The 18,020-nt window shown below is 44.9% G+C and overlaps 1 protein-coding gene across 9 annotated transcripts in view; it reads left to right on the top strand.

Moving 5' to 3' along the window:
• Positions 1-18,020, top strand: part of MPDZ (multiple PDZ domain crumbs cell polarity complex component) — a 550,514-nt gene that overhangs the window by 403,649 nt on the left and 128,845 nt on the right. For all 9 annotated transcript variants that reach the window (XM_033918951.1, XM_033918923.1, XM_033918958.1 and 6 more), the window contains one exon: positions 12,143-12,336. In XM_033918951.1, the coding sequence (XP_033774842.1) occupies positions 12,143-12,336 (194 nt within the window). The remainder of the gene's footprint in view (positions 1-12,142; positions 12,337-18,020) is intronic.

Below are 18,020 nucleotides of genomic sequence, written 5' to 3'. Positions count from 1 at the left end.
CACATCCTTAAATTTATTATAGTAACCTTTTTGAACTGCCAACGCTCTTTCCATTTTAAACACGACATACTGAATTCCACCAGAAACAATAATGCAACCTTGTACAATCTTTCCAGTTATACTTTATTTGTTGAATGGCAACTCCTGTCAATATCATCAAAAGCTTATTATTATTAGCAGATATTTGAGGCTTAGCTCTCATCAGCATGTCAAATAAAATTGTGTCGTATGATAATGCTACATAATTTTCCATTAAATGATTTATTTAACATCTAAAAAATATAAAACAAAGTCCTGACTAGGATCCAAGTTTCGGTGACAAACAACGCCTTCCTCAGGGGACAATAGTGAACTTATAACGTACTGCATGCAGTGTATGTGAACGTGTCGGCGTCTCTACTTCGCAAATGAAGCGCCATTATTTGGTTGTGACATCTCCAGTGCCTCTTTTTGTTGTTGGTTCTCGTCTTTCCTTTTCCCTAAACCACAGGTGTCAAAGTCGGTCCTCGAGGGCCGGAATCCAGTCGGGTTTTCAGGATTTCCCCAATGAATATGCACGAGATCTATGTGCATGCACTGCTTTCAATGCATATTCATTGGGGAAATCCTGAAAACCCGGATTACGGCCCTCGTGGAGGGACTTTGACACCCCTGCCCTAAACTAATATCCCAGTCATGCATCAAATTTTTTTTCTTTTTTTATTTCCTCATTCTTTAGCACTCTCCAGACTGGTATAGGATTAATCTTACAAGTGGGTATATATCTCATCATGACCAGCAGGTGGAGACTGAGACAAAACTTTGGAACTGTACATATCATGTAACCCTTCCCTAATTACCTCAGTCTTCTCTCAATCTCCAGCAGGTGTGGTGAGCTGTACCCATCTCCCTGTTGGAATTTTTTTTCAGAATTTTTGTCCCTTTTTGTTGCCAGATTGAGCTTGGGTGGACCTTGTTTGGTGGTCCATCCGACCTCGGGGGTGTCAAGCCCAGCAAGTCTCGAGCGGGGGTCCCTCCCCCCACCTTCCTCCACCTCCCCACGTTTTTGTAGAGGTGCCTCAACAGTAAGCCTTACCCCCTGGTGATAAGGCATATTGTTTAGAGAGCCAGTGGAATCTGTTCTGTGAAAAAAAAAAAAAATCCTGAGGCAGTGCTGGTCTAAAGGGTTGCTTTCCTTTTAAATATGCTGTAAATTACTGTATTTTTCAACTAACCGGCACTTTTCTTTCAGCTAGGTCGCATATGGAGCAATTGAGCACTTCTCAGGGGGAGAGGTGCACAATTTATTCCAGACGCGAGGTATTCGCAGTCGGCCTGAAAACAGCTGTTCGGGCCGATGCATTTGTAGAATTCTCATCAGCATTGGTTGCTGGTGTCCAAGGCTCCCCGCCGCTAGTGCCTCGTGGCCGGCAGAGCTTTGCAGGGAAGCCCGGTCTTTCCTGCCGCCCACAGAGGGATTTCCTGTCAGCTGTTTTTTCTCTCAGCTGATGCTGGCTTTTGCCTGCTTTAGCGGCTGGGACAGTTCAGTCTTCTCAGCTGCTATAGGCCCTGGAGGGGCTATTTTTGGTGTGTTTTTTTGCCCTTTTTCCTCAGATAGCTCCTCCATCTTGTATTTAGCCTCAGTTGCCTTCTCCCTGTTTTGACATAACACAGACAGGTTACAGCAGGGTCCCCTGCTGGGGCAGGGAGTCCCATGGGGCCGCCGAGGGGGGTTTTCGCCCTCATTTTCTTTTTGCTTTGTGTAAAGCATATAGATGGCCGGGGGTCCTACTTGTTTCCAGGGGGTCTCGGGAGTTTGTTCCCTCTGCGCCCCCTGATGTTTTGACCCCTTAATTCTTTTCGTGTTCCCCCTCCTCCTTCCTCATCCAGGCGCCCACGTACTGCTTTGGATGAGGACTTGTCTGAAGAGAGTTTTAACTAATGCATGAGGACCCGGACCCTTGGAGACACCTCCAGGATCCTATCGAAGGTACGGCCACTGGTACCGAGGACTTGTTTTTTTTCCATCTACCAGCGAGGAGGCGTTTGAGGTGTACCTTTTTTAGAGGAACAAGCTCTCAGATCTGATTCAGCAAATCTCCTCGGTGTTGTGCTTTGAGCAGGCGCCGCCTGCAACCCCGAGTGTGGAGGACCTTGTTTGGGGGATTTCCTCTGCTTCCCTCTTCCAATACATCCATTTTTTATTTCTGGATTTTATCCTGGCCCATTGGACTTCGCCAGAGGCGTCTTTTTGGTTTGCATTCTCCTTGGCTTGTTTGTATCCTGTCCCAGTGGGGGATAGGGCTACTTTAAAGTCGCCAGTGATGGACGTGGTGGTCTCAGATGTTGCTACGCGGCATACTGTGCCCTTCGAGGGCAGTTCTGTCTTAACAGACTCTGAGGAGCGTAAGTTGGAGACCATTCATAAACAGAATTGTGATGTCTGCCTTGTGTGGGACAGGTGGCTCGGGCCATGTTTCGGTGGGCCGAGAAGGTCCTTGACAGTGAACTGATGGTCAGGAGGTGGCGAAGATTCAGATGGCTGCCTCTTTTCTCTGATGCCCTCTATGACTTCTTGCAGTCGTCTGCCAAATCCATAGCTGTGTGTCGTACGTTCTGGATTCGGGCTTGGTCAACGGACACGGTGTCCTTCTCTAAACTCTCTAAATTTTCTTCTTTGAGGGTCCTTGTTGTTAGTCAGAGGTTTTGGACTAGTTAGTTCAAACTTTGATGAACTTTAAAGTTCCCTGCCTGCCTGAAGACAGTGCTTGCAAGGCTCTTCAAGGTGGCACTGCTCAGGGGAGTCTGCGAGATTTCTGCAGGTATCACCCTGAGCGTGGGACTGCTCACTACCCGACCTCTGATTTTGCCAGGGGTCGTTTCTTTCAGCGAATGCAGTCCTGTCGGGCTTGTCGGGAAGCTGAGAATACCTCCATCGGTTCCCCCACTCTCCGTCCTGCCCAATGACTCTGTGCCCACGCCCCCTCTGGTTTCGGTGGGTGCTCGGCTGGAGGTGTTTCTGGATGGTTCTGCTCTGCAGTTTGCCCATTCCCTGCCAGATCATTTTCTAGCTTCTCCTTGTTATGCACCGTAGAAGAAGCAGGTTTTTCGCCAGATCCTTAAAAGATTGCTAGATCTCAGAGCTGTGGTTCCAGTGTCCCTCCGGAGTTGGGCATCGGCAGGTACTCGATTTACTTTGTGGTGCCCAAGAAGGAGGGGACTTTTCGGCCCATCTTAGATTTGAAGGGGGTCAACAGGGCTCTCACAGTTCTGTCTTCTCACATGGAGACTCTGCAATTGGTGATTCTGGCAGTTCAGCTGGGGGAGTATCTAACCTTTCTCGACCTGATAGAGGCCTTCTTGCACATTCCAATCCGGACCTCACATCAGGGCTTCCTTCGTTTTGCGATTTTGGGCCAGCACTTTCAGTTCTGTGCGCTCCCTTTTGGTCTGGCCATGGCTCCCCAGATGTTCACCAAGGTAATGGTGGTCGTTGCGGCAGCCTTACGGACACGGGGCATTCTGGTGCCTCCTTACCTGGACAACTGGTTCATTCACACAATCCTTCCATGAGAGCACCCAGGTCATGGCTCAGGTGGTGGAGTTCCTGCAGTCACTGGGATGGGTTGTCAACTTGCCAAGAGCCGTTTGGCCCCCCTCGCAGCATCTGGAGTATCTTGGGGGTGTTCGACACCTCCTTGGGGAAGGTCTTCCTCCCAGAGGCCTTGGTAAGCAAATTAAACTCTCAAATTCAACTGCTTATGGCGTCCCGGTGTTCTCAGGTGCAGGTTTTCCTTCCAAGTCTTAGGGTCAATGGTGACTTCCCACGACGTGATGAGGTGGGCTTGGGCCCACATGTGTCCTCTTCAGTATGCCCTGCTTCAGAGGTGGTTGCCCCAGATCCTTAGTCTAAATCACCCTGTTCCTCTGAGGGGCTTGGCTCGCTCCAGTGTTCGTTGGTGGCTCCAGACCTCCCATCTTGTTCAAGGGACGAGTCTGGATAAGCACAGTGGACGGTGGTTCTCATGGATGCCACTTATCTCGGTTGGGGAGCTCAGTGTCTAGGTCACCTGGTCCACAGAGGAAGCGTCCTGGTCGATCAGTGTTCTGGAAACCAGAGCCATCCATCTGGCGCTCTTAGCTTTCCACTCCTTCTTGTCAGGCAAATTGGTTCGGGTTCTGGTAGATATTGCCACGGCGGTGGCCTATGTCACTCGTCAGGGGGGGCACCAAGAGCACTTAGGTGGCGCAGGAGGCGACTCTGCTCATGCTCTGGGCAGAGTCGCATCTTCAGGACATCTCGGCCTCCTACATAGTGTCACCAACCGGCTCAGGACAATGGGCCCTGAGCGGCTGGGACATGAAAATTGTGCTCTTGTGAGCCGCGATGAGCTGCACAAGGGAAATAATGGTGGAAGAAAAACACTGTCACACCAGTCCAGGGTAGTGATTTAAATAAAAATCAGAATTTATTTTTCCATTGGGAGAAAACAAAAACCTGGTCAGGATATTTCTAGGTTTAGCAATGAGCTCCCAAAGCAATAAACAAACAAAAAAGAAAACCACAAAAACAGCAAACAGTCCCAAAGGATAAATGTCCAACAGTTTCAGTCCTTCTAACTTCAGGCAATTGGCTTCAGCCCATGTTTGTCTCTTAGTCAGGAAAACAAAATACAAACAGTCTTAAATTGACTCTCACAGCACTAGTCAGAGCACCGCTGTGACTTACCCAGCTGCTGGAAAGCTGGGGAGGTAGTGTGCTTCACGTGGTATTATACTGCCGAATAGGCCCACTATCCCACCACAAAAATACGTGAGGCGAACCCCACTACCTAGGCTGGAAATAGTCCTTTCTCATATCAGAGAAACAACAACAAAAAAAAACTCTCAGCAAACAAAAAGTCTTTCAAATCTTCTGGAGCTTTTTGGTTTCTGAAGCTCCTACAGGGCACAATATACTTATGGAAGTCTTTCATTCAGAAAAGGTCCCCAGTTACTCACATTTAACCAACAAGCAGCTTGTCTTCACAGAAGCCAACTTCCATTGGTAGGTTCCCACTAACTGGAGCAGCAGATGAATCCAGGTCTATTTCCATGGCCTGTGGTTCTTCATTTTCCCTCAAAGAAGATACTTCACCCGCTTCCGTCAGTTCCATGCATTCAAGTGGAGAACCGCTATCAGAATCTCTCAGCCCTGAACTCTCCTCCCTGTCCTGTGCCTCCCCTCCTTTTAACTGATTCCCCAGGAGCTTTCCTCTCTGGGTAACTAGTTTGCAGCCCCGCCCCCAACCCTCAGGTGGAAAGAATTTCTTATCAGCAAGCTTGGGCCTGAGAGGGGGATGAGCATTCTGCACATGTGCTCTCCGACTCCCTCTAGAGGGCAAAGGAGAAATGGCATCCGGAGATTCATAACAAGAGGAATTGGTAACATCGGGGAGAAGGTTGGACTTCAGACAGGGCTCTGGACTAGGAACACACCTAGCAGGCATAGGCAGCGTACCACAATAGCCGGAGTGGAGAATATTCAAGCGGACTTCCTCAGTCGTCACACATTGGATCCCAGAGAGTGGTGTCTAAGCCACATGGCCTTTCAGTTGATAATGCAGTCTTGGGGTCAGATCCTAATGGGCCTGATGGACACAGGAGTCAACGCCAAAACTCCCCGTTTCTTCAGTCGTCGCAGTGACGGTCAGGCCGAGGGTCTGGATGCTCTGGTTCAACCATGGTCAATGGAGGGGCTGCTTTATGTATTCCCTTTGTGGCCATTAGTGGGCAGAGTTCTACTCTGCATGGTTCATCACCCGGGCCTGGTGGTTCTGGTGGCTCAGGATTGGCCCAGGCGACCATGGTACTCAGATCTGGTGTCAGATTCTTGTGCGCCCCCCGTTTGAGCCTTTGGGTACCTGCACATTGATGGACCTTACTCTTAAGGCGGTCTTCTTGGTGGCTATTACTTCTGCTAGACGTTTTTCGGAGCTGCAGGCTCTCTCTTGTCGGTCTCCCTTCCTTGAGTTTTCTAGGGAGCGGGTATAGTGTTGTAGCCTGTTCCTTCCTTTCTTCCAAAAGTAGTTTCTCCTTTTCATGTCAATCAGTCAATGGTCCTCCCGGTCCTGGGTAATCGGACAGGTTCTTCAGAGCAGAAACAGCTGTGCAAATTGAATGTTGTACGGGTCCTTTGCGCCTACTTGCACAGGACCCAGGAGATCAGGAAATCAGATCATCTTTTTGTCCTTCTAGCGGGTCCTCGTAGGGGGGATGGCACTTCCAAGGCTACCATTGCAGGCTGGATGAAGGAGACTATTGCTTCCACTTATCTTTTTCAGAAAAAGACTGTTCCGGACTTTCTTAAGACTCATTCTACTCGAGGTCAGGCAGCTTCTTGGGCTGAGTTTGCTAATGCCTCATATGGATATTTGTAATGCGGCGGTCTGGTCTTCCCTACATTCCTTTGTCAGTCACTACCGTGTGGATGTCTCTTGATGGGGACTGCTTTGGTACGTCCCTCTTGTAAGATTAATCCTATACCGGTCTGGAGAGTGTTAAAAAAGAAGAAATTAGGTTCTTACCTGCTAATTTACTTTCTTTTAGCTTCTCCAGACCGATATAGTCAGACCACGTCAGTCCCTTCTACAGAAAACTTCATTGGCTACCGTTTGAAGCAAGGGTCATCTTCAAATTCACCTGCCTCTGCTTCAAAACCCTATCTGGCTCAGCCCCGATATACCTGTCACACCACTTCGTCTTCCCAGGATCCAACCGAACACGCAATGTCCACCTGTTTGCCTATCCCTCCCCAAAAGGATGCATCTACAAAAGATTCTTGGACAAAACCCTCTCTTTCCAAGCAGGCAAATGGAATGACTGCTTGACCACCCTCATCTCTCTTGCCCCAACCTACTTATCCTTCAGGAAATCTCTCAAATCATACCTCTTTGATAAATTCCTCTAACTCCCGCCCTCCCAACCAAACTACTAATCTCAACCTCGCCTCCCTCACTACCCTTCCCCCCTCTTCCACGGCTATTGTTCGCACACCCCCCGTGCAACAGTTATCGGATCATTTTGTAATTGGCCTCTGGTTTATACCATACACTTGATAACTAATTCTCTGTTCCTTCACTGCATAATTACAGCTCTTATCTCCTGTAAACTACTCTGAACTGTTTTTCTGATACTCTGTAACTTCGCTGTATATGTAAAGTCTCTTCTCCTGTAAACCGCTCTGAACTGTTTTGTGGTATTTGCGGTATACAAAAATAAAGTTATTATTATTATTATTATTATAGGAATCCACCCTTTCTATTGTCGTGTTCTTGCGTGAAGATTTTCATTTTTCGATTGGTTTCTAGTATTTTTTCTAGGGTCGGGGAGATTAAGAACAGCAGCTGTGGCATAGCTGGCGAGCTATTGGGACCTTTGCTATTTGCATTTGTTCCTTTGCATTTTCCAACAGCATTTCTGTTTTTATTTGTTGATACTCCTGTTCAGAATCTTGTTTGTTTTTTTCTTAGTTCTGCTGGGCTATTCAGCAGACTAAGGCAATTAGGGAGGGGTCACATGATTTGTACAGTTCCAAAGTTTTGTCTCAGTCTCCACTTGCTGGTCATGATCAGATATATACCCGCTTGTAAGATTAATCCTATACCAGTCTGGAGAAGCTAAAAGAAAGTAAATTAGTAGGTACGAACCAAATTTTCCTTAATTTACACAAACAATTTAAAGGAAAATATAAGGAGTTCTATCTATTGCATAAAACTAAACTATTAGAAATGTCTGAATTTCAGGCTGAAGTTTCTGCTTCAGTAGGACATTTTTAGGTTATTTGGAAAAATATTGGTGATCCTATTTTTTTCTAGACACTGTAAATCATATACAGTGGTGCCTCACACAACGAACTTAATTGGTTCCAGGAGCAAGTTTGTTATGCGAAAAGTTCGTTATGTGAAACGCGTTTTCCCATAGCAATACATGTTAAAAAAAATAATTCGTTCTGTAGCATAAAATATGCTAAGATGACATAAAAAAAGATAAATTTTTTGTTATTATTTTTATTTAGATACATCTAAAAACATACATCTCCCTGTCCTTTTACTTCCACTATCTTCCTATCCCATCTCTATTCCCTTTTGTCCCTCTCCCCATGATCAATCATCTCACCACCTCTCTCTGCCCTCACCCTCAGGGTTCAAGATTGCTTCCACTCTTTTTCCTGTTGTTCTCTCTGCCTGTCACCCTATGATTTAGCATCCCTTCTGCCCTTGTCCAATATTTCCCCTTCTCTCCCTCCCTCTCATCCCCTGCTCCAACATGTCCTTTCAGCGGCCTTCTCCCCCCTCTGTCTTCCCCATGTCCTTTCAGTGGCATTCTCCACCCCTTTGTCTTCCCCAGTGCTTTCAGGGTCCTTCCCCCCCCTTCCTCCCGTTTACCCCATGTCCTTTCAGCGTTCTTTTCCACCCCTTTGTCTTCCCCAGTGCTTTCAGCGGCCTTCTCCCCCCTTAAGCGTCTTTTCTTCTCCACTCCACCTTTCCTCCCTCCCTGCCTCCACCTTTGTGGCGCTTTTGCACCCGACCGACAACAGAACAGGCCCGGTCGGACAAATCTCCCTGTCCTGTAGCCGCGAATCTAAATTACCTTCTTACAGCAGCTGGAGTAGTGAAGCTGCTGTAAGAGGTAATTTAGATTCGCGGCTACAGGGCAGGGAGGTTTGTCGGCCGGGCCTGTTGTCGGTCGATCGGGGGACCTGACCAGCTGTGCACATTCTTCGGGGCGGACCGCCCCCTCCCCCCTCTTTCGTTCGCCATTGCCTTCTTCCTACCTGCCCTGCCGCAGCCGCACACAGCCGACCGGAAGTCTTCCTGATGTCAGCGCTGACGTCGGAGGAAGGGAGGGCTTTGCTTAAGCCCTCCCTCCGACGTCAGCGCTGACATCGGGAAGATTTCCGGTCGGCTGTGTGCGGCCGCGGCAGGGCAGGTAAGGAGAAGGAGACTACCCTCGCGGCTCGACCAACCCCGCTGCGATCCAACCCCGCAGGAACCCCGGAAGGATGCAGCTCGGGCGACTTCGTTGTGTGAAACGAAGTCCGTTGTACGAATCAAGACATAAAGTTCGTTGTGCGCAGCGTTCGCTGTGCGAGGCGGCCGTTATGCGAGGCACCACTGTACCTTGGATTCTACATTTAGTGCTCAAGTTTGTGTACATGCCCAAGATGCATGCATGCTCATATTTGAATAACGAGCTTTGAACCTTCAATAATTGAGTGCTAACATCCAATTATTGATTTTAATTGGCACCCATTAAAATTTGCATGTGCATCGAGCTGTGCTCTATTTTATAAGGCAAGACACCCAATTCTCATAGAGCATTTTTCAAATGGTGTGGTTGGGGGACAACACCAAGTCTACAGTAAAATTAGAATAGAGTCATTAAATCCAGTGGCGTACCTAGTATATATGACAGCCATTGCTGATCATTTTTAACAACCCCCTCCTATTTATAAAAAATATATATTTTGTAATAATCCATGAGTCACACGACAAGGGTGCACCTAGGAAAAGGCAGCATCTTAAACACTGCAGTGAGCACTAGAACACTAACACGCGCATTGTAAAACTAAACAAGCCAGATCCTGCACAGTCGATGCTAACAGAAAGCCATGTCCTTTTCATACACACAGACAGATAGACCCTTGCCCAATATGGAATAATCACAAACTAAAAATAGAACTATGTAGACACAAGTTAAACTGAACCAAGAAACCAGACTGCATACAATGCAACACCACAGAAACCGTGACATGCCCCCTAATACTGTGCAAAATATAAAGACAGTAGATGTAAATTTGAAAAAAACTGCTACATAACAATCACCACTTTACAAATTAACAAACAGAAATAAAACAAATAATGAGAAATAAGAAAATACCATTTTTTTGGACTAATCCATTTTTCAATTAGCTTTTAGAGGCCAAATCTTTCTTCAAGACAGTACAGCAGGGGTGCCCACACTTTTTTGACTTGTGAGCTACTTTTTAAAATGACCAAGTCAAAATGATCTACCAACAATAAAATTTTAAAAAACACAAAGCACACTTTATGCAGAGAAAATGTTAATTATCATTTGTATTTGGATTTTTTTCCAGAGGTCAAGGCAGATGACTTTAAAATATGCAATAACATACTTCAGTAACAACTATACAATATGCAATAACATATTTCAGTAACAACTATAGAAAAATAGACAAATATATCCTCTCCCCTTTTACTAAATCGCGATAGCGTTTTTTAGCGCAGGGAGCTGTGCTGAATGCCCCATGCTGCTCTCAATGCTCATAAGCTCCCTGTGCTAAAAACCACTATCGCGGTTTAGTAAAAGGGGGCCATAGTGCAAAATATAGACAGCAGATATAAATTCTCAAAACAGACACATTTTGCTCACTAAATTGAAAATAAAATCATTTTTCCTACCTTTTTGTCTGGTGATTTCATGAGTCTCTGGTGATTTCATGAGTCTCTGGTTGCACTTCCTTCTTCTGACTGTAAATCCAATATTTCTTTCTTTCTGCCCCTACCCTTTTTTTTCTGTCTCTCTTTCTTTTTCTCTCCCCCCTGCCTGCCTGTCTTTCTTTCTCTTTCCTCCTGCCCTCCTCTTTATTTCTGCCTTTCTTTCTCTCTCTCCCCCCCTGCCCCCCAAGCCATCACGCCGATTTCTCCACTTCCCCAATTCTTTCCCTATCCCCCAAGCCACCATGCCAATTTCTCCCTGCTGCTTTCCCGAGCCAGGCCAAGCACGTAAAAGTGCTGGACTCGCAAGACTTCACCTCCGACGTCAATTCTAACGTTGGAGAGGAAGTTCCAGGCCAGCCGGCAAAGGCAGGAAATCTCCAAGCCGGTAAGAGGTGTTTTTTCGGGGTTTTTGTTTTGTTTTGTTTTTAATGTTGAGCATTGGCAGGATTCGTGATAGATGGCAGCCGGGCGGACATCTAAATTATCCGGACGCAGCGCCTGGCTAAAAGGTCCTAGGGAGAACACTGCATATGGACTTTTCCTCCAGGAAATTGTCCAAACCTTTCTTAAAACCAGCTATGCTATCTGCTCTTACCACAACCTCTGATAATGAACTTAACTATTCTCTGAGTGAAAAAATATTTCCTCTTGTTGGTTTTAAAACTATTCCCCTGTAATTTTGAGTTTCCGCTAATCCTTGTAATTTTTGATGGTGTAAAATCGATTAACTTGTACCCATCCTAATCCACTCAAGATTTTGTAGGCTTCAATCATATCTCCCCTCAGCCAACTCGTTTCCAAGCTGAAGAGCCCTAATAAGCCTTAGTCTTTCCTCATATGAAAGGAGTTCCATCCCCTTTATCATCTGGGTCGTTCTTTGAACCTTTTCTTGAGAGAAGGAGACCAAAATTGAAAGCAGTATGCCAGGTGAGGCCACACCATGGAAAGATATAGAGGCATCATAACATTTTTAGTTTTGTTAACCATCCCTTTTTAAATAATTCCTAGCATCTAGTTTGCTTTTTTGGCTGCCACCACACATTGTTGGAAAGTTTCATCGTATTGTCTACAATGACACCCAGATCTTTTTCTTGGGCGCTAACCCCCAAGGTGAACCCTAACTGTGATTTAGGTTATTCTTCCCAATGTGAATCACTTTGCATTTGTCCACATTAAATTTCATCTGCCACTTGGATGCCTAGTCTTCCAATTTCCTAAGGTCTGCCTGCAAATTTTCACAATCTGCATGTGTTTTAACAACTTTGAACAGTTTAGTGTCATCTGCAAATTTAATCACCTCACTTATCGTTCCAATTTCCTGATCATTTATAAATAAGCTAAATAGCACCGATCCCAGTTGAGATCCCTTCGTCACTCTACTGTTTACTTTCCTCCATTGAGAAAAATGGCTATTTAACTCTACCCTCTGTTTTCTATCCAATAACCAATTCCTTTTATATATATATATATTATAAATTTTTATATTCGATTCAACCTTTTTTCCTCTTTTTTGGGCGGGAAAAGGTCACCTCGGTTTATATTCATATTGGTTTATATTTGAATATATATATATTTATTTATTCATTCATTTTTATAAACTATTCTCCCAGGAGAGCTCAGAGCGGTTTTACATGATGGTACATGAAAATTTTGCATTGCAGGTGAATGGAATTGACCTTAGAAATGCCACACATGATGAAGCAATAAATGTACTTCGACAGACACCACAGAAAGTCCGTCTTACTGTGTACAGAGATGAGGCTCAGTATAAGGAGGAAGATATGTATGATGTACTCAGTGTGGAACTTCAGAAGAAGCCAGGCAAAGGACTTGGATTAAGTATAGTTGGGAAAAGGTAGTAGTACTTCAATGCATATCTAAAATTCTAAAAATTGCAATAAATATAATTTTAGTCATAAAGCTTATATATTAAGAACATAAGAAGTTGCCTCTGCTGAGGCAGACCCTAGGTCCATCCTGCTCAGCAGTCCGCTCCCGCGGCGGCCCATCAGGCCCATTGCCTGAGCAATGGTCTATACCTATCTATACCCCTCAATCCCTTTTTCTTCTAGGAATCTATCCAAACCTTCTTTGAAACCATTTAATGTTTTCTTGTCTACAACAGCCTCTGGAAGCGCGTTCCATGTATCCACCACCCTCTGAGTGAAAAAGAACTTCCTAGCGTTTGTTCTAAACCTGTCCCCTTTCAATTTCTCCGAGTGCCCCCTTGTACTTGTGGCGCCCCTTAATTTGAAAAATCTGCCCCTGTCTACTTTTTCTATGCCCTTCAGGATCTTGAAGGTTTCTATCATGTCTCCTCTAAGTCTTCGCTTCTCCAGGGAGAAAAGTCCCAATTGCTTCAATCTTTCGGTATATGGGAGATTTTCCATTCCCTTTATCAGTCTAGTTGCTCTTCTTTGTACTCCCTCAAGTACCGCCATGTCTTTCTTGAGGTACGGTGACCAGTACTGGACGCAGTACTCCAGATGCGGCCGCACCATTGCACGATACAGCGGCATGATGACTTCTTTCGTCCTGGTTGTAATACCCTTCTTAATGATACCCAACATTCTGTTCGCTTTCCTTGAGGCCGTGGTGCATTGCGCCGATGCCTTCAGTGTTGCATCTACCATCACTCCCAGGTCTCTCTCCAGGTTGCTGACCCCTAGTGGTGTTCCCCCCATTTTGTATGTGAACATCGGGTTCTTTTTCCCCACGTGCATGACCTTGCATTTCCCCACGTTGAAGCTCATCTGCCATTTTTCGGCCCACTTTTCCAGCTGTGTTAGATCCTTTTGAAGATCTTCGCAGTCTTCCCTGGTTTGAGCCCTGTTGTATAGTTTGGTGTCATCTGCAAATTTAATGACCTCACACTTGGTTCCCGCCTCTAGGTCATTTATGTAGATATTAAACAGGAGCAGTCCCAGCACCGACCCCTGCGGAACTCCGCTCGTGACCCCTTTCCAGTCAGAGTAGTGGCCCTTTACGCCAACCCTCTGTTTCCTGTTTGCCAGCCAGATTTTGATCCATCGGTGGACCTCCCCTTGTACCTCTGTTTGGTCTTTTTTCCATTTTCTGAACGATGCCTTCTTGTCGCTTATCGCCTTCTTCACTGCATTTGTTATCCACACTGGATTTTTCGTTCTATTTTTTTTGCACCCTTTTCTGAACTTGGGGATGCATAGGTTTTGCGCTTCGTGCACAGTCTCCTTGAGTAAGGTCCAGGCTTTTTCTACGGATTCCGTCTTCCCTATGTTGCTTTTGAGTTTCTTTCCCACTAATTTCCTCATGGCATCATAATTTCCTTTTTTGAAGTTGAGTGCCGTCGTTGTGGTTCTTTTCCCCTTTGATGATCCAATTTCAAGCCTGCACTGGATCGTGTTGTGATCGCTGTTACCTAGCGGGGGTAATACCGCCACCTCCTTTGCTGGCCCTCCTAGTCCGTTGAAGATTAGGTCAAGAGTGGCATCGCCCCGTGTTGGTTCCGTGACCAGTTGCTCCATGAAACAGTCCCTCGTGACCTCTATGAATTTGGTCTCTCTTGCGCAGTTTGAGTGCCCAATACTCCAGTCTATCCCAGGATAGTTGAAGTCCCCCATCACCACCACATTTCCGCTTCTGCATACCTGCCTCAGTTCAGCTTCCAGCTCCTGGTCGATTTCTTCCGGTTGTCCAGGTGGGCGGTAGTACAGACCCAATTTAATGTCTGCCCCTGCTCCTCCCTGTAGTTTAACCCATAGTGATTCCAAGCCATCCGCCCGTACTGTTGTTTCCATCCTGGCTGATGGTATGGAGTCTTTTATGTACAGCGCTATTCCTCCACCCTTTTTATGGGTGTACATATATATTAAGAATAACATTGAATTATAGCCATATGACTTAACAAATGTCTGACATCAGGCTGATGGAAAAATCTTAGGGCAGGCCTAATGATTCTGTGGTTATGTGCAGCTCAATGCATGCAGGCAATTTGAGTTGATTCCTAAGGCAGTAATCCGCTTTCCAGGTCATTTTGTGCATGCACAACTCTTGGGGGGGGGGAGAAAGCATCTTTAGCTCTCTCTCAAAAGGTGATAATTTCCTAAAAGAGAAATCCGTGGCCATTATTGAGTTGGCTTGGGGAAATCTACTGCTTATTCCTAGGATAAGCAGCACTTCGGAGCTGGGTTGGCCACTGTTGGAAATAGGATGCTGAGCTTGATGTACCTTTGTTCTTTCCCAGTATGGCAATTCTTATTTTTTTATATTCTTATGTGATAATTTCATAACAAAATGCCTATGTCAATGTGATAATGTTAAAAAAAGCCTATTTTATAAAGGCAGATTCAAGGTAATTTTCAAAAATGGTGAAAATAAAGTCCTTTCAACCCACTCCTTTAGTGCAATAAATTTCAAGTTAATGGTAATTTAGTATTTTCTAATCATCCACTTTAAATGTATGTACTAAAAAGGTTAATGGGACCATGATATCAGAGGTTATGTTTGTTTATTCAGAATTTGATATAATGCTCCCACATTTTACTGTTCTAAGCGGTTTACAATGTAACAGTTAAAACAGAAAGGAACTCCATAGAACATATTCAGATAGCAAAGGTTGAGACAGAGAAAAATTAAAGATATATATATATATAAATTATAAAAATATATAAATTATAAAATATATATATATACAAATATATAAATTATAAAAATATATATATATAATTTTTTTTAAAAAATATATATATATATATATATATATATGCTATAATAAAACCCTTAGCGTGCAAGCGCACTTCACTCTTCGTGATCCCTGCGTCCGTGATCTGTGCTTCCATGCCACACATGCGCAGTAGAAGGAGCCAGCGGTGGAGGCGGCAACCACGCCAGTGACTCCCGCCCTCACTCCATCTAACACAGGCCCCCCATGTACTATTCTGCGGCCCGTGGTCTGGCCAACTCCCTTACTGGTTATTCTTCAGTTCCTTGCTGAAGTTGGTTTTGAGTTCAAAGCTGCTGCGGCAGCTCCTCTCACGAGCTGCACCTACATCGGAAGCCTCTCTGAAGTCACGTCAGAGAGAAGGCTTCCGATGCAGGCGCAGATTATGAGAGGAGCCACCACTGTGGCTTTGAACTCAAAAATAACTTTGGCAAGGGAGCTGGCCAGAAATGAAGAGAAATGCTGCTGCACAGGGAAGGGATTGGGGGGCTGGAAATGCTGCTGCACAGGGAAGTGGGAGGGGGGAAATGCTGCTGCTGCACAGGGAAGTGGGGGGAAAATGCTATTGCTGCATAGGGAAGTGTGGGGAGGGGAAATGCTGCTGCTGCACGGGGAAGTGGAGGGGGAAGAAAACACTGCTGCTGCACACGGAAGTGGAGGGGGAGGGAATGCTGCTGCTCAGGGAAGTGGGAGGGGAGAGGGAAAGGGGGCCAGGGAGCAATCTTGGTTTGCTTTGGGGGAGGGAGACAGAAGGGGGCCATGAGACAGAAAGACAGGCAGGCAGCGCACAAGAATGAAAGACAGACACACAAAAGACAGCGAGAAGGGAGAGAAACAGAAAGAAAGACAGACAGACGGGGCCAGAGAGGGAGAAACAGACAGAAAGACAGACAGACAAAGGGGGCCATAGAGAGAGAAAGAAAGAAAGACAGCAGAAGGGAGAGAGAAAGGAAGGAAGGAAGGAAGAAAGAGACAGGGGCAGGGAGAGACACAGAAAGAAAGACAGACAGATATATATTCTAGCACCCGTTAATGTAACGGTCTTAAACACTAGTATGTATATAGATATCCTAACAAGTAATCATTACAGGTGAAAACAAAATAAAAATTACTTTAAAAATAAAGTGTATTTAAGCAAATTAGAAATTTAAAAATAAGGTTCAGTCCTATGCAAAGCAACGGCAGGACACAATGGTCGAGACAAAGGTGAGGTAGAAGAGGCTGAGACATAATTTTTTAGCTAACGCATTAAAAGCACCATACTGTACAGCTCTAATCATCAGTCCTGGAAAAATGTATTGTTTTTCTTTTCATTATCTTGTTTTTCTTTAATATGAGCTTCTAATTTCCATTTTAAAAAAGATATTTTCAAATCTAAACTGTTAATCAAAAGCAATCTATATAGTACTTAGCTTGGCAATAGTCTGTAACAACAATGTGATCACATTTCAGGTGCTTGGCAATAGTCTGTAACAACAATGTGATCACATTTCAAGTGCTGGCTCTACATCAGGGTGCTAGACATTTATTGTACTCTGAAAAAACAAAATATAAATTCAGTATTCATTAAAAAAAATTTGCATACAGATCGTCACAAACTAAAGGGCCATACTGCTAAAGTACGTTAAGTTTTGGGCTTAATGCACTATAATGCAGATTTTATTGCACTGTAAGCCCCAAATTAATGCTGCTTCAAAAATGGGCATTCCTACTATTTTTTTTACAAATCGTGTATTAATGTTCTGATTAATATAGAGTACCTACTTCCGATTAACAAAGAAATACTTAAGCTTCCTTGCAATCTGCTCTGGGGATCAACTTGCTTGGACAGCTTCAAAAAATGGGCATTTCTACAATTTTTTTTTTTTTTTTGCAAGTCGTGTATTAATGTTCTGATTAATGTAGAGTACCTACTTCCGATTAGCAAAGAAATACTTAATGCTTCCTTGTGATCTGCTCTGGTGGACAACTTGTTTGGGCATGTTGGCAGTTGTTTGGAAAGTCCTCCACTATTTTTCGAACCGTGGAATGGCTAATGCCAAATTCTTTTGAGATCTTTTTAAATCCCTTATCAGACTTATAAGCTGCTTTACAATCTTCTTTCTAAAGGCCTCAGACAGCTCTTTTGATCTCACCACAGAAGTCATGAGCACACCAAACTAAATGTCTGAGGTTTAAGTAGTCACAACAACAACAATACACTCCAAATTTGCCAAAATTCCTACTGTAGAAAAAACACAAAAAGGCAACCTAGTCACATCAAGGTTTGTGTGGGGGACGCTCAAGACGCCAAAATTGGCTCGCAACTAACAAACCAAAATGGGGTGAATATAATATAGGGTGCTCTCAGTGTGAACCCTCAGTGATAGGAGCACAGCTCCGACACTTCACTTCTGGGTCAAGGCGGTAAGCCTCCACCCACACACCATCATTGAGCACCCTGAGTGTGCTGAAATTAAAGGGACCTGAGTCAAAGTGAGTAAATTAAACTCAACACGAACAACCTGAGCGACCCCCAAACAAACCCTGCCATTTCAGCACACTCAGGGTGCTCAATGATGGTGTGTGGGTGGAGGCTTACCGCCTTGACCCAGAAGTGAAGTGTCGGAGCTGTGCTCCTATCACTGAGGGTTCACACTGAGAGCACCCTATATTATATTCACCCCATTTTGGTTTGTTAGTTGCGAGCCAATTTTGGCGTCTTGAGCATCCCACACACAAACCTTGATGTGACTAGGTTGCCTTTTTGAGGTTTAAGTAGGGCAAACCTCCTTCAAAATGCTGAGTAACGATGTTCTTATCATGTGTACCTGATGTGATACACCTGTGTGTGATTTGAG

The sequence above is a fragment of the Geotrypetes seraphini genome, chromosome 1, assembly GCF_902459505.1.
Source record: "Geotrypetes seraphini chromosome 1, aGeoSer1.1, whole genome shotgun sequence".
Lineage (NCBI taxonomy): Eukaryota > Metazoa > Chordata > Amphibia > Gymnophiona > Dermophiidae > Geotrypetes > Geotrypetes seraphini.
Note: the sequence above shows the minus strand (reverse complement) of the source record. Positions and strands in the feature narration are given on the sequence as shown.